Source organism: Pseudorca crassidens, chromosome 11, assembly GCF_039906515.1.
Source record: "Pseudorca crassidens isolate mPseCra1 chromosome 11, mPseCra1.hap1, whole genome shotgun sequence".
Lineage (NCBI taxonomy): Eukaryota > Metazoa > Chordata > Mammalia > Artiodactyla > Delphinidae > Pseudorca > Pseudorca crassidens.
The window spans coordinates 99,360,986-99,372,080 of record NC_090306.1 but is presented as its reverse complement, the minus strand read 5'-3'; the positions used below and the strand labels follow the sequence as shown (position 1 = coordinate 99,372,080).

Here is an 11,095-nt window from a genome sequence, read left to right as displayed (position 1 = left end):
AGCTCAAATGTCCCCTCCCTGGCCTTGAGAAAGTAGCCTACCTGCAGGTCTCTGTCACATCCCTGGGTTGTATTTTCATTATAGCACTAACCACTTATAAGAAAAGCTTCCCTACGCTCAGGCTTCTATTTCCTGTTTATTATGTCTCCCCCATTAACTTTTATTCAGTTAATAATAGAAACCATGGGCTTCCCTGGTGGCGCAGTGGTTAAGAATCCACCTGCCAATGCAGGGGACATGGGTTTGAGCCCTGGTCGGGGAAGATCCCACATGCCGCAGAGCAACTAAGCCAGTGTGCCACAACTACTGAGCCCGCGAGCCACAACTATTGAAGCCTGCGCGCCTAGAGCCCATGCTCTGCAGCAAGAGAAGCCACCGAAATGAGAAGCCCGTGCACCACAATGAAGAGTAGCCCCCGCTCGACACAACTAGAGAAAGCTCGCCCACAGCAAGGAAGACCCAAGGCAGCCGAAAAATAAAATAAATAAATTTTTAAAAAGTAATAGCACCCATAATAAATGTGCTAGAAGGCAATAAATTTTGTGGAAAATATAGAGCAGGGGCAAGGAGACTGGGAGTTGGGGCAGTAGGGCGGTTGCAATTTTCAAAAGAATGGTCAAGGTAGGGCTCACTGAGAAGGTGACATTTGGGAAATACTTGAAGGAAATGAGGGAGCCAGTCGTGCGAAAATCTGGAGGAAGAGTATTCCAGGCAGATGGAACAGCTAGTGCAACGGCCCAGAGGCCTGTTGTGTTTGAGGAACTGCAAGGGGGGGGGGGAGGGGGGCAGGGAGGAGCAGCAGGAGGTGGGGTCAGAATGTGTGGCCTGGGGCTCTGTAAACCTGTGAGGGCTGTTACTCCAGGCTGAAATGAACACGGTCTTGAGCTATGTTTTAAAGCAGCGGTCCCCAACCTTTTTGTCACCAGGGACCAGTTTCGTGGAAGACAATTTATCCACGGAAGTGGGGAGCGGGGGCGGTGGGGGGCTGGTCAGGCGGTGATGCGAGCGACGGGGAGCGGGGAGCGGCAGATGAAGCCTCATGCTTGACCGCCGCTCACCTCCTGCTGTGCGTCCTGGTTCCTAACAGCCCGTAGACCGATACCGGTCCGCGGCCCGAGGGTTGAGGACCCCTGTTTTACAGGATTTCTCTGGCTGCTAAGGAGAGAATAAATGTGGGTGGAAGCAGACCGGTGAGGAGGCTGCTGGAGTAATACAGGCAAGATGTGATGGGGGCTGGGAGAGTAGAGAGAGGTGGCCAGATTCAGGATGGGTTTTGAAGGTAGAGAGTGCAAGGTTTGCAGAGAGGTTGGGAGTGAGGGAAAGAGGAGGCAAGGAGGACTCCAGCGGTTTGGCCTGAGCACCTGGAAGGAGAGTTGCCATTACCTGAGACATGGAAGTGGCAGGTGTCTGGGGCCAGTTATGTTTGAGATGCCCAGTGATCATCCAAGTGAAGGTACCAAGAATAAAGTGCTTGGTACCTAGCGGTTGCTCAATAAGTATTTGATGAATGAAAGAGGAAGGAATATGCAAAGTGCCTGGATAAGAATAATGGGTGGTCCGAGTATTAGGTAAGGAAGGAGAGTCTCCTGGCTTTGAAGGAACTGTGTCCTCCACCTGGTTTGCTTTCTCCCACCCATCCTCCTCGTGGTGCCTATTCATCTGCCACTACTGTTTTTGAGCGGCTTACTACGGGCCCTGCTTCAGGGCATTCTCCCATTTTTCCTTAAAAAAGCCCCCAGCAGGTATTCACGCCACAGCTCTTTATCGAGCATCATCTATGCACTATCCTCGCCTTCAGGGAACCCAGCAGAGGTGAAAGGACTAGCTTCACGTGAAGCCGCAGTTGGCTCGTGCCTGCCTCGGGGGCGCGCAGAGCCGGAGATCGAAGGAGGTGGGGCTTGGGGATGTTCCGAGGGCTTACTGGGCCGGTAGAGGGCGGGGCAGGACGTTGCTAGGGGGATTCTGTTAGGTCCTCCGGGGAAGGTTAGGCGCAGTGAGGCCCCGCCCCTCTCGAACGCCGGAAGCGAATCAGGTGACTGCGGTGGTGGCTGGTTCCCGAGACCGAAGCAGGCGGCTTGGAAGGGGTGAGTGTCAAATGTGGACGACTCTGGTTGGGGTCCCCGTGGTGGGCCGCTGGGCCTGCGGTCTTTGGGGGCGGGGGGCGGCAACCCAGACCTGGAGGGAATACGGAGCCTGGTCCCGGCCCGCCGCTTCCGTTCTTCCTGGGCGTCCTCGAGCCTGTCGCTGCCTCTCTCTGACCCCAGTCTGGCAGAGGGCCGCCCTTGGGCGCTCGGGGTTCCCAGCAGCGCAGAAGGGGTGCGGTCTAACGTCCAAGATACCTTGTTTAGTATTTCCTCAGGAAGAACCCAGGCTCGGGGAAGTGATGGCTGGGGTAGAGGGGGGGAGCGGTGACAGGGCTTGGGGACCCAGTGTGGGATCCACACCCAAGGTTAAGGGCGGCAGGGCTAGCCAGGCAGTAGTGACGCCAGTGCTTTTCTAACGTTTCTTAGCTTCCAGAGCCCAACATATAGAGCTGGTAAAAGCAGGGCAGATCTGGTCAGGTCCCGAGACGCTGAGTCCAGAGCGATGTTGCTGAAGACAGGTACCTACACGGATGGGGGTGGCTTTGGGAGGGTAGGTGACCAGTTGGGGGTGGGAGCTACCTGGAGGAAGTTCCAGTCCTGTGGTGTCTGGGCCTCCTTCCCTGATGTGGGTATGTGGGGAGACATGTTCCTCTCATTCCTGGAAGTGGGCCTGGAAAGGAGGAAGTGCTCCCCACCTAGGAATCAGTTCCCCTCCAAAGAGGCCTCTTCCTTGCGCACCCCCTCTACCCCAAAGCACAGAGGCCCTATCTTATTAACATCAACATGTAATAAGAACAGCCCTGTAAAGTCAGTACAGTGATTCCATCTTGCAGATAAAGAAACTGAGGCCCTAGAGGGAAAGTGAGCTGGCTGGGTGCAGGTCCAACCGGCTGGCCTCTTAAGCCCTTCTGAAGCCTCTTGGGTGTCGGTGGAGAACAGAGAGCCCTGTATGGGACTCAGGAGACCTGGAGTCTGGCTACACTGTACTGTCAAGTTCTGTGTGAATGGAGTGGGGGGAGCTGGTCAGGGTGTAGAAGGGATATGACCTCAGGGTGTTAGTTTTTGATAATTCCAGCACTGCTGTGGTAACAGCAAAGTGGGAATCCGGGCCTCAAACACGTTGCCCCACCCCAGGCACCATCCACCCACTCACAGCACTCCTGGAGCCAGGAGTTGCAGGAAGAGCCCATTCCACCTTAAACGCGAGAGTCTAGTTCCCCTAATGTGCAGGCCAGCAGCCTCTGCAGGGCTGGGCAGCACGTGGGTGGGGTGGGTTGAGGGCTGGAGCTATAGGAGCCACTCACAGTTATCCTTCCAACCCCCTGCAGTGCTCTTGCTGGCCTTGGTGGCCCAGGTGCTGGTTCTGGAGAACGGGCTCCTGCGGAAGCCACCCATGGGCTGGCTGGCCTGGGAACGCTTCCGCTGCAACACTGACTGTAACGAGGACCCAAAGAACTGCATCAGGTGAGTAAGGTCGGCACCACCCAACAGGCTTGCCTAGGGCCCTCACAGAGTGGGAGCAGCGAGTGGGGGTCAGCTAGGAAAGAGGGCAGGGTTAGAGCCCCCCATCCCAGAGAGAAAGCAACCAGAGGTGACTTTTGAGACCTCTGACACTCAGCTTCATGACCAGCTTGGGGCCTCTGTGGTGACCTCAGGCCTGTGGGGCAGGGACCCTGTGGTGGACGCAGCCGCTGAGATAATGGAAAGAAGGTAACAGTTAAGGGCCAGGCTGGACCCCGCATGCTTCCCATTGGCCCGGTTCTGCTTCTTGGCTTGGGGGCCCCGTCACTCCTCTTGCTCCACCCTGCTCATGGCTCATGACATAATCCTTGGTACCCCTCACACTTGTTACCTGGCTTAGTCCTCGGCTGACAGCAAGGCCATGGTACTTGTAGGCTGGATTCACACTCAGAGCATCTAAGAAGTTTGAAAAGCTCTGAGGAACGGGGGGTGGGGTTAAGGTTAGGCCAGTGCTGGGCCACTGAGCAGCCCTGTCCCCTACCCCTCGCCAGTGAGCGGCTCTTCATGGAGATGGCTGACCGGCTGGCACAGGATGGATGGCGGGACCTGGGCTACGAATACCTTAACATCGATGACTGCTGGATTGGTGGACGTGATGCCAAAGGCAACCTGGTGCCTGATCCCAAGCGCTTCCCCAACGGCATGGCCTTCCTGGCTGACTACGTGAGCCCCACCCCAGCCCTGCCCCTTGGCCTGTGGGCCAGACCGCTCTTTCCACCCCATCCTACTTAGGGCTCATTTCTGTAATCCCTGCTTGAGAACTCACAGTCTGGTGGAGGAAATAGATACATGGACAGGTAGTTTTGACCCACTGTAGTGGGTGAGAGCAAGGAAGGACATCTTATTCAGCCTGGGATTTCAGGAAGGTTCTCCAGAGGAAGCAATTCTTGAGCTGATACTGGAGAGATGGCATTCAAGGGAATGGCAGAAACAAATGCCTAGAGGCCAGAAACAGCCCATGCAAGGTGTGTGTGTTGGAGGGAGGGGAAGTATCATGGTTGGCAGAGGCCAGGCCAGCAAGCTGAGACCCTTTCCTTTGGGCTTTAGGAAGTCATTGAAGGTTTTTATTTATTTATTTATTATATCTTTAAAATTAATTAATTTATTTTTGGCTGCATTGGGTCTTCATTGCTGTGCGCAGGCTTTCTCTAGTTGTAGTGAGCGGGGGCTACTCTCTGTTGGGTGCGCAGGCTTCTCATCGTGGTGGCTTCTCTTGTTGCAGAGCACGGGCTCTAGGCTCATGAGCTTCAGTAGTTGTGGCATGCGGGCTCAGTAGTTGTGGCGCATGGGCTTAGTTGCTCCATGGCATGTGGGATCTTCCCGGACCAGGGCTCGAACCTGTGTCCCTGCATTGGCAGGCAGATTCTTAACCATTGCGTCACCAGGGAAGTCCCATCATTGAAGGTTTTAATGGGGCCTGGTCAGATGTGCCTGGGACGTGGCTCCTTGAGGTGCTGCCTGAGCCCAGTGTGTTGTCAACCCCCCACAGGCTCATTCCCTGGGCCTGAAACTGGGCATCTACGCGGACATGGGCAACTTCACCTGCATGGGTTACCCAGGCACCACGCTAGACAAGGTGGTCCAGGATGCTCAAACCTTCGCGAAGTGGAAGGTGGACATGCTGAAGCTGGATGGCTGCTTCTCAACCCCTGAGGAACGGGCCGAGGGTGGGTCCCACAGCTGGCTGGGGGCCATTAGGTAGACAGGGAGGGGTGGCCATGGAAGGCCCCACAGTGCTCATCTGTCTGTATGGCCCCTAGCGGGTAGCATTTCCCAATTCCCCTCACCCAGGGCCTAGGGGGATCTTGGCTCCCAGGCTCCCTAAAGATGGGTTGGTACCATGCCCCTACCTGGGAAGTGTTTGCAGCTCTGGGTACAGGGAAGCACCTCCTTGAACCGTAGTTTCCTCCCATTTGGTGGGAGGTTTGGGCTGAGGCCCCAGATTTCATCTTGTGTCTCTTCATCCTAAAATGTGAGGGTTGGACTTCTCCAGGGTACCCCAAGATGGCTGCTGCCCTGAATGCCACAGGCCGCCCCATCGCCTTCTCCTGCAGTTGGCCAGCCTACGAAGGGGGCCTCCCCCCAAAGGTAAGCCATTCTGTGAACCCACCTGGCAATGCCCCTCATACCCAGGCCTCCTTGCCTTCTATGCAGTCAGGGCTCCTCTCATCATAGTTGCTCACATGCTGATTTGTAGGTCTAGGAAAGGGTCATAAGTACCTGAGGGGGCCTGAGCTAGCCCAGGGTCTTAGAGGAGACACTTGTCAGGTGGGCTGAAGGGATGGGTATCCAAGGCATGGGAACCATATGTTATGTGCTGACACAGCACCCAACAAGCAGTCAGAATCCTGGGTTTTGCCGAGTGGGCTAGGAGATCCAGAAGGCTGGTGAGGCCAGGCAGGTGGGGCCTGGCCTCTGAAAGGCCTCGTGGGCATCTCACCAGGGACCCTTCAGCATGTAGGGTGCTAGAAAGGGTGGAATCAGACTTTCAGACCCGAGGGAGAACCCTGGCAGAGGGTGGGACTCACTGAGAGAACACGGGGGTGGGTGTGTGGTAGGGAAGGTTATGGTATGCCAGCCTGGGTCCATACCCTGGGCTTGGCCCCAGCTGGCGTGAGAGGGAGGGGTCGGCTCCCGGCACTAGCACGCATGGAGGAGAGGCCGGGCAGCTCCAGAGCAGGGCCACTCCCTCTGAGGCCTTCCTCATCCTCAACACGCTCAAGGTCTGTTCTCTTCTCCCTTCCCTACCCTCTATGTCTCCTGCTGAGGCTCCCCAGCCCCTTTGCAGGGCTCTAGGCAGCAGAGTGTGACTCTGGTGTTGGACTCTGCCTTCCCCCCAAATCCAGGTGAACTACACTCTGCTGGCGGACATCTGCAACCTCTGGCGCAACTATGACGACATCCAGGACTCCTGGAGCAGCGTGCTCTCCATCCTGGACTGGTTTGTGACCCACCAGGACATTCTGCAGCCGGTGGCAGGCCCTGGGCACTGGAACGACCCAGACATGGTACCAGCATGGAGGGGGATGGCCCAAGGCCCACTGCCCTATGCTGTCTTCCTGGATGCTGACTGCCAGGTTCTAGACCAGCATATCAGAAACGTGTCCTTGAACCAGCCGTGCTGGACTTGCCTTGGGGGCTTACAGTTCTGTTCCCAGGGCCCCACCCCACCTCTTGGATCAGAATGTTCAGAGAGGGCCTGGGAATGCCCATTGTTAAGTCTTCCCAGGCAGTTCTGATGTGTCTTGAAACTTGAGAACTTGATCTGTAGTGACTCTTGTGTGAGACCTTATTCCTGCATAGGGTAAAGATCACAGATAGTCCACACTCTCTTGCCACCCTTCCCTAGACTCTTTGCCAGGTCTGCCTCTGACCCCTCTCTCAATGCTCTGTATTGTTACCCTCCACAGGCAGAACTGGCCTCTCATACCTACCTCACTCATAGCCCTGATCACTTAAATTTCTTTGCAATTTATCTTACAGTTTTATAGCTATCTCTTTAGTCAACGAGTATTTACCGTCAGTGATGATTACAATAATTACAAATACTAGGCCAGATGGAGAGGTGCCTGGAGAAACAGAAATTGACCTGCTTTAGAGTTCCAGCTCCAGCTCTGCCACTTACCTTGGGCACGTGACCTAATTTTTTTCTGTGACTCAGCTTTGTCAATTGGAAAATGGAAATAATAATAGCAGCTGCTATATATATAGGGTTGTTTTGAGGGTTAAAAGGATGACCCTTTTTTTTTGTTTTATTTTTTTTTTTAGGCCAGCACATGGCTGATGTTGCAAACAGGACTCAGCTCCCTGGGGCTGGAGGGGAGCTGACCTTCATTGACCTATTAGGCACCAGGCCCAGGGCCAAGTCCTTTTTTAAAAATTATTTTATTTTTTGGCCATGCCACATGGCATGTGGGATCTTAGTTCCCTGACCAGGGATCAAACCCACTCCCCCTGCAGTGGGAGCGAGGAGTCCTAACTGCTGGACCACCAGGGAAGTCCCCAGAAGGATGACCCTTTAAATGTCTGGCATGGTTTGGCACATATACAGTGCTTAGTTAAATTGGTGTCACTAAGTACACAAGAGTGTTGAGTTGGCAGTAATCGTTTGTGTCCTGTTGGTGTATTGGTTGCACTGAGGACAGGAGTGCCCGTTGGTGTAGTCAGCTGTCGTTAGGGCAGGTGGGTGGCTAGTGGCAGGAGCAGAGACTCTGTCCGGGTCTGGTTTACTACCATCCTGGCTGTATTTCTTGACTTGCATATTCCAGTTTATAAACGCTTTTGGCAACAGGATCCATTGGATCCTCTGAACAACCTGTGACATGGTCAGAGCATATTATCACCCGCATATTCTTGATGGAAGAAAAAACCTGAGGCTCTGAAAAGTGACTTGACCCACCCCAAGGCCACGCTGCTGGGGAATGGTGTTTGCAGAACCAGGGCCCGCACCTGGCCATCCTCCCCCATCTCTGTCTTCTTTTGCTACAAGTTTAGGGTTGGTCCCCACGCCCACCGCCCTAAAGAGGGCAGAGCTTAGCAATCCTCTTTTCTGCCCCCAGTTGCTCATTGGGAACTTTGGCCTCAGCTTCGAGCAAGCCCGGGCCCAGATGGCCCTGTGGACGGTGCTGGCGGCCCCCCTCTTCATGTCCACGGACCTGCGTACCATCTCCGCCCAGAACATGGACATTCTGCAGAATCCACTCATGATCAAAATCAACCAGGATCCCTTAGGCATCCAAGGACGCAGGATTCTCAAGGTACTGGGGGTGTGGGAGCAAGGAAGGGAGGCTGAGAGACTGGGCTCCCCTGGAAACAAGTCTGCAGGCCAGAGGTTCAGGGGTCGGGACTGGGCCTCTGAAATCCACTCAATCCCTCCTAGTTGCATTCAGTCGAAGTCTCTACTGGGAGCTGCTTCGACTGTCCCTCACTTGCCTGGGTAAGAGCAGGGCCAGGGCAGGACAGCTTGTGGGATTTGGGGAAGGGAGACATCACCACACATGCACAAGGGATCAGTGTGGCCCCTCGGTTTGGAACTACAAAACTTCTGCACAAGTCTGTGATGGCTGGCAGAGAAATAGGGCTTGCCTTCAGAGTTTAGGAGTTGTTTGAGCCATGGAGTACAACTACTACTAGTACTAGTGTAGACTAGTTGTTGAGCACCTAGTGTGTGCTAGACATTCTAGATACATTTTCTCAGAAGGTCGATGCTCCTTCCCTGTTTTACAAATGAGGAAACTTAGACTTGAAGAGTCTCAGTAACTTTATACCAAGGCCACACAATTGGTAAGTGGTACAACAGGACTAGATGCCGATAGTGTCACCTCAAAGCTTGTGCTCGTTGCCCAGATCCTTGCCTCTCTAGTAAAAGGAAATCTACACCAATATAGAAAGCACCTGCTGAACTGGTGATGCCCAGAGGCGATAACTAATCCTGCCAGAGGGGCGGATGGTGGAGCCAGGCCCAGGGGCCTTCTGGAGGCTGTGGCTTCACCCTCCTGGCTGCTCAGGGCAGAGCTCATCGTTCTAACTGGACGGTGCCCTCCAGTCCAGTGCCAGGGGCTGTCCATGTCTGTCTCTCCTGTTATCCTGTAAGCTCTCTGAGGCGGGACCTCATGCAGCATTTATCTGTGTCCTGGCGTGGGGCCTGGCACAGAGTAAGTGTCGGGGAGCATCTGCTGAGTCAGGGAAGGAAGGATGGAAGGTGGAGTTAAGATGAGTTGTGTGCTGGAGGGCTGTGGTTGCCCCTCCAAGCTTCTGCCTGACATGGAACTGTGGGCTGGCGAGACCCAGAGCTCAAGGGCGGGTTGGGAAGGGAGCTTCAGGGCCTGCTGAGCAGGGACCCCAGCCAGTAGCCATGTTCTGCGCCAGGAGAAATCCCACATTGAGGTGTACATGCGGCCCCTGGCCAGTGAGGCCAGTGCTATAGTCTTCTTCAGCCGCAGGACAGATATGCCGTATCCCTACCGGACCTCCCTCGCCCGGCTGAACTTCACCAGCTCCAAGGTGTATGAGGTGAGTGCCCTGCTACCTGCAGCGCTTTGGGTTTCCCTGAGGGTGTTGCTGGGTCCTACTCATACGGGGGCCCCTTCACTCACACACCGTCCCCTAAGCCGTGGGCCTTGGGTCCTCTGGCTGGTGCTGTGCTCTGCACTGGTGTTTTCAAGCTACACAAATGAACCACCGTGTGTAAATGAGTCCCGTCAGCCCCCGAGGCCGCGTGTTTCCCCTCTGCAGTCTTGCTGGCACATGTCTCAGGTTCTTGGTGGGCTGGGCCCTCACCACTGCCAGTACTTGGGCATCTGTTGGCTTTGCCAGAGGGGAAGTCATGGGGACTCGGGCTCCCACTTCTGTAGGGCATACTGGAGGGTCAACACAGGCCAAAGTGCAGGCTCTTACATCCCCTGGAGTGGGGGGCGGGGGGGGGTTGTCCCTGTGCAGCCATTCTTAGGGTGGCATAGTGCTGTGCTCCCCCCTGCAGGCCCAGAACGTCTACACGGGTGACATCATCAGTGGCCTCCGGGATAAAACCAACTTCACATTGATCATCAACCCTTCCGGGGTGGTGATGTGGTACCTGTATCCTATCAGGAAGCTGGGGACGCCCCAGCAGTGAGGAGCTGGGACGTGTGACAGGCTGTGGCAGCACCACTGAGCCCAGGCCACGGAGGTTCCACGTGCTGAGGGCCAGTAGGTGGGGGCGTCTTCTACCCGTCAGACCCGAAGTGCAATCTCAGGGCCGGGTTCTACGCCCTGCACAAGTGTGAAGTCTCTTGGAAACTTGTCTTGGGGAGACTTCCTGTGGCCTCTCTGGCCTCTACCTCATCTGTTCAGCCCCATGGATGTTGCTGAACAACTCGGCCAGCCTCCTCAGCCCCCATAGGCAGAGGCACCGATACTTGTCAGGATTCTAGCCTCTGACCTTCTTTTTACTGACTCTGAAATCAGGATTTGGAATTTTCTTAAAATTAGGAGTGGAGCTCTGACCTCTTGTCGGGAAGTCCCATGAATTATTATGTGATCAACTTTCCTGCCCGGAGAAGGCCTTACAGGCTGACACTGCCTGGGAGTGACCTTGGTTCCTTCGGGTCACCAATAAAGCTGTTCTTTAGTCAAGTAGTTGTAATATGGACCTGGGGCCAGGGGCTGATCAGGTGGGGACTCTGGGTGGCACTACACAAGGTGCTGGTTTCAGATTTCACCTTGCATGGAAGATGTATGGCCTCTTCTGGCTCCTCATTCCACCGCGACCTGCAGACTGTACTTCTGGCCATGCCAGGCTTGCCTCCCGCCCCAGTCATCCCTGCTGTGCCTAGCATCATGGTGGTGGTAACGGCACAGTGAGGCGGACTAGTGATGGTCCCAGGCCCTCTTCCCCACCGCATTCAGACGTTACAGGGTCTGCCAGCCACTACCCGCACTCAGCAGCCCCTCTGCTGCACAGTGAAAGGCCCTTGACCTGCTAAGGAACGTTGCGTTACTGTCTTCAGCCT

At 55.2% G+C, this 11,095-nt stretch overlaps 1 protein-coding gene across 5 annotated transcripts; it reads left to right on the top strand.

Annotated features, from left to right (window-relative positions):
- The first annotated feature begins 1,928 nt into the window (after positions 1–1,928).
- NAGA (alpha-N-acetylgalactosaminidase) lies at positions 1,929–10,718 on the top strand. Of its 5 annotated transcripts, none has more exons than XM_067698274.1 (10): positions 1,929–2,084; positions 2,511–2,602; positions 3,413–3,548; positions 4,097–4,268; positions 5,095–5,272; positions 5,599–5,693; positions 6,452–6,613; positions 8,165–8,362; positions 9,542–9,617; positions 10,194–10,718. In XM_067698274.1, the coding sequence occupies exons 2-9, from the start codon at positions 2,587–2,589 to the stop codon at positions 9,614–9,616; spliced, it is 1,032 nt and encodes a 343-aa protein (XP_067554375.1). In that variant the 5' UTR covers positions 1,929–2,084; positions 2,511–2,586; the 3' UTR covers position 9,617; positions 10,194–10,718. The 5 variants fall into 5 exon arrangements, with proteins under 5 accessions (XP_067554375.1, XP_067554372.1, XP_067554370.1 ...); XM_067698271.1 differs by having other exon boundaries at positions 9,474–9,617; XM_067698269.1 differs by having other exon boundaries at positions 9,474–9,617; positions 10,084–10,718.
- Positions 10,719–11,095: the final 377 nt, after the last annotated feature.

What these genes read in the sequence shown, in the direction of transcription:
- NAGA (XM_067698269.1), top strand. An exon ending in GACCCAAAGAACTGCATCAG is followed by an intron (nt 3,549 to 4,096) that starts GTGAGTAAGGTC and finishes ACCCCTCGCCAG; the next exon opens with TGAGCGGCTCTTCATGGAGA. An exon ending in ACTGGAACGACCCAGACATG is followed by an intron (nt 6,614 to 8,164) that starts GTACCAGCATGG and finishes TTCTGCCCCCAG; the next exon opens with TTGCTCATTGGGAACTTTGG.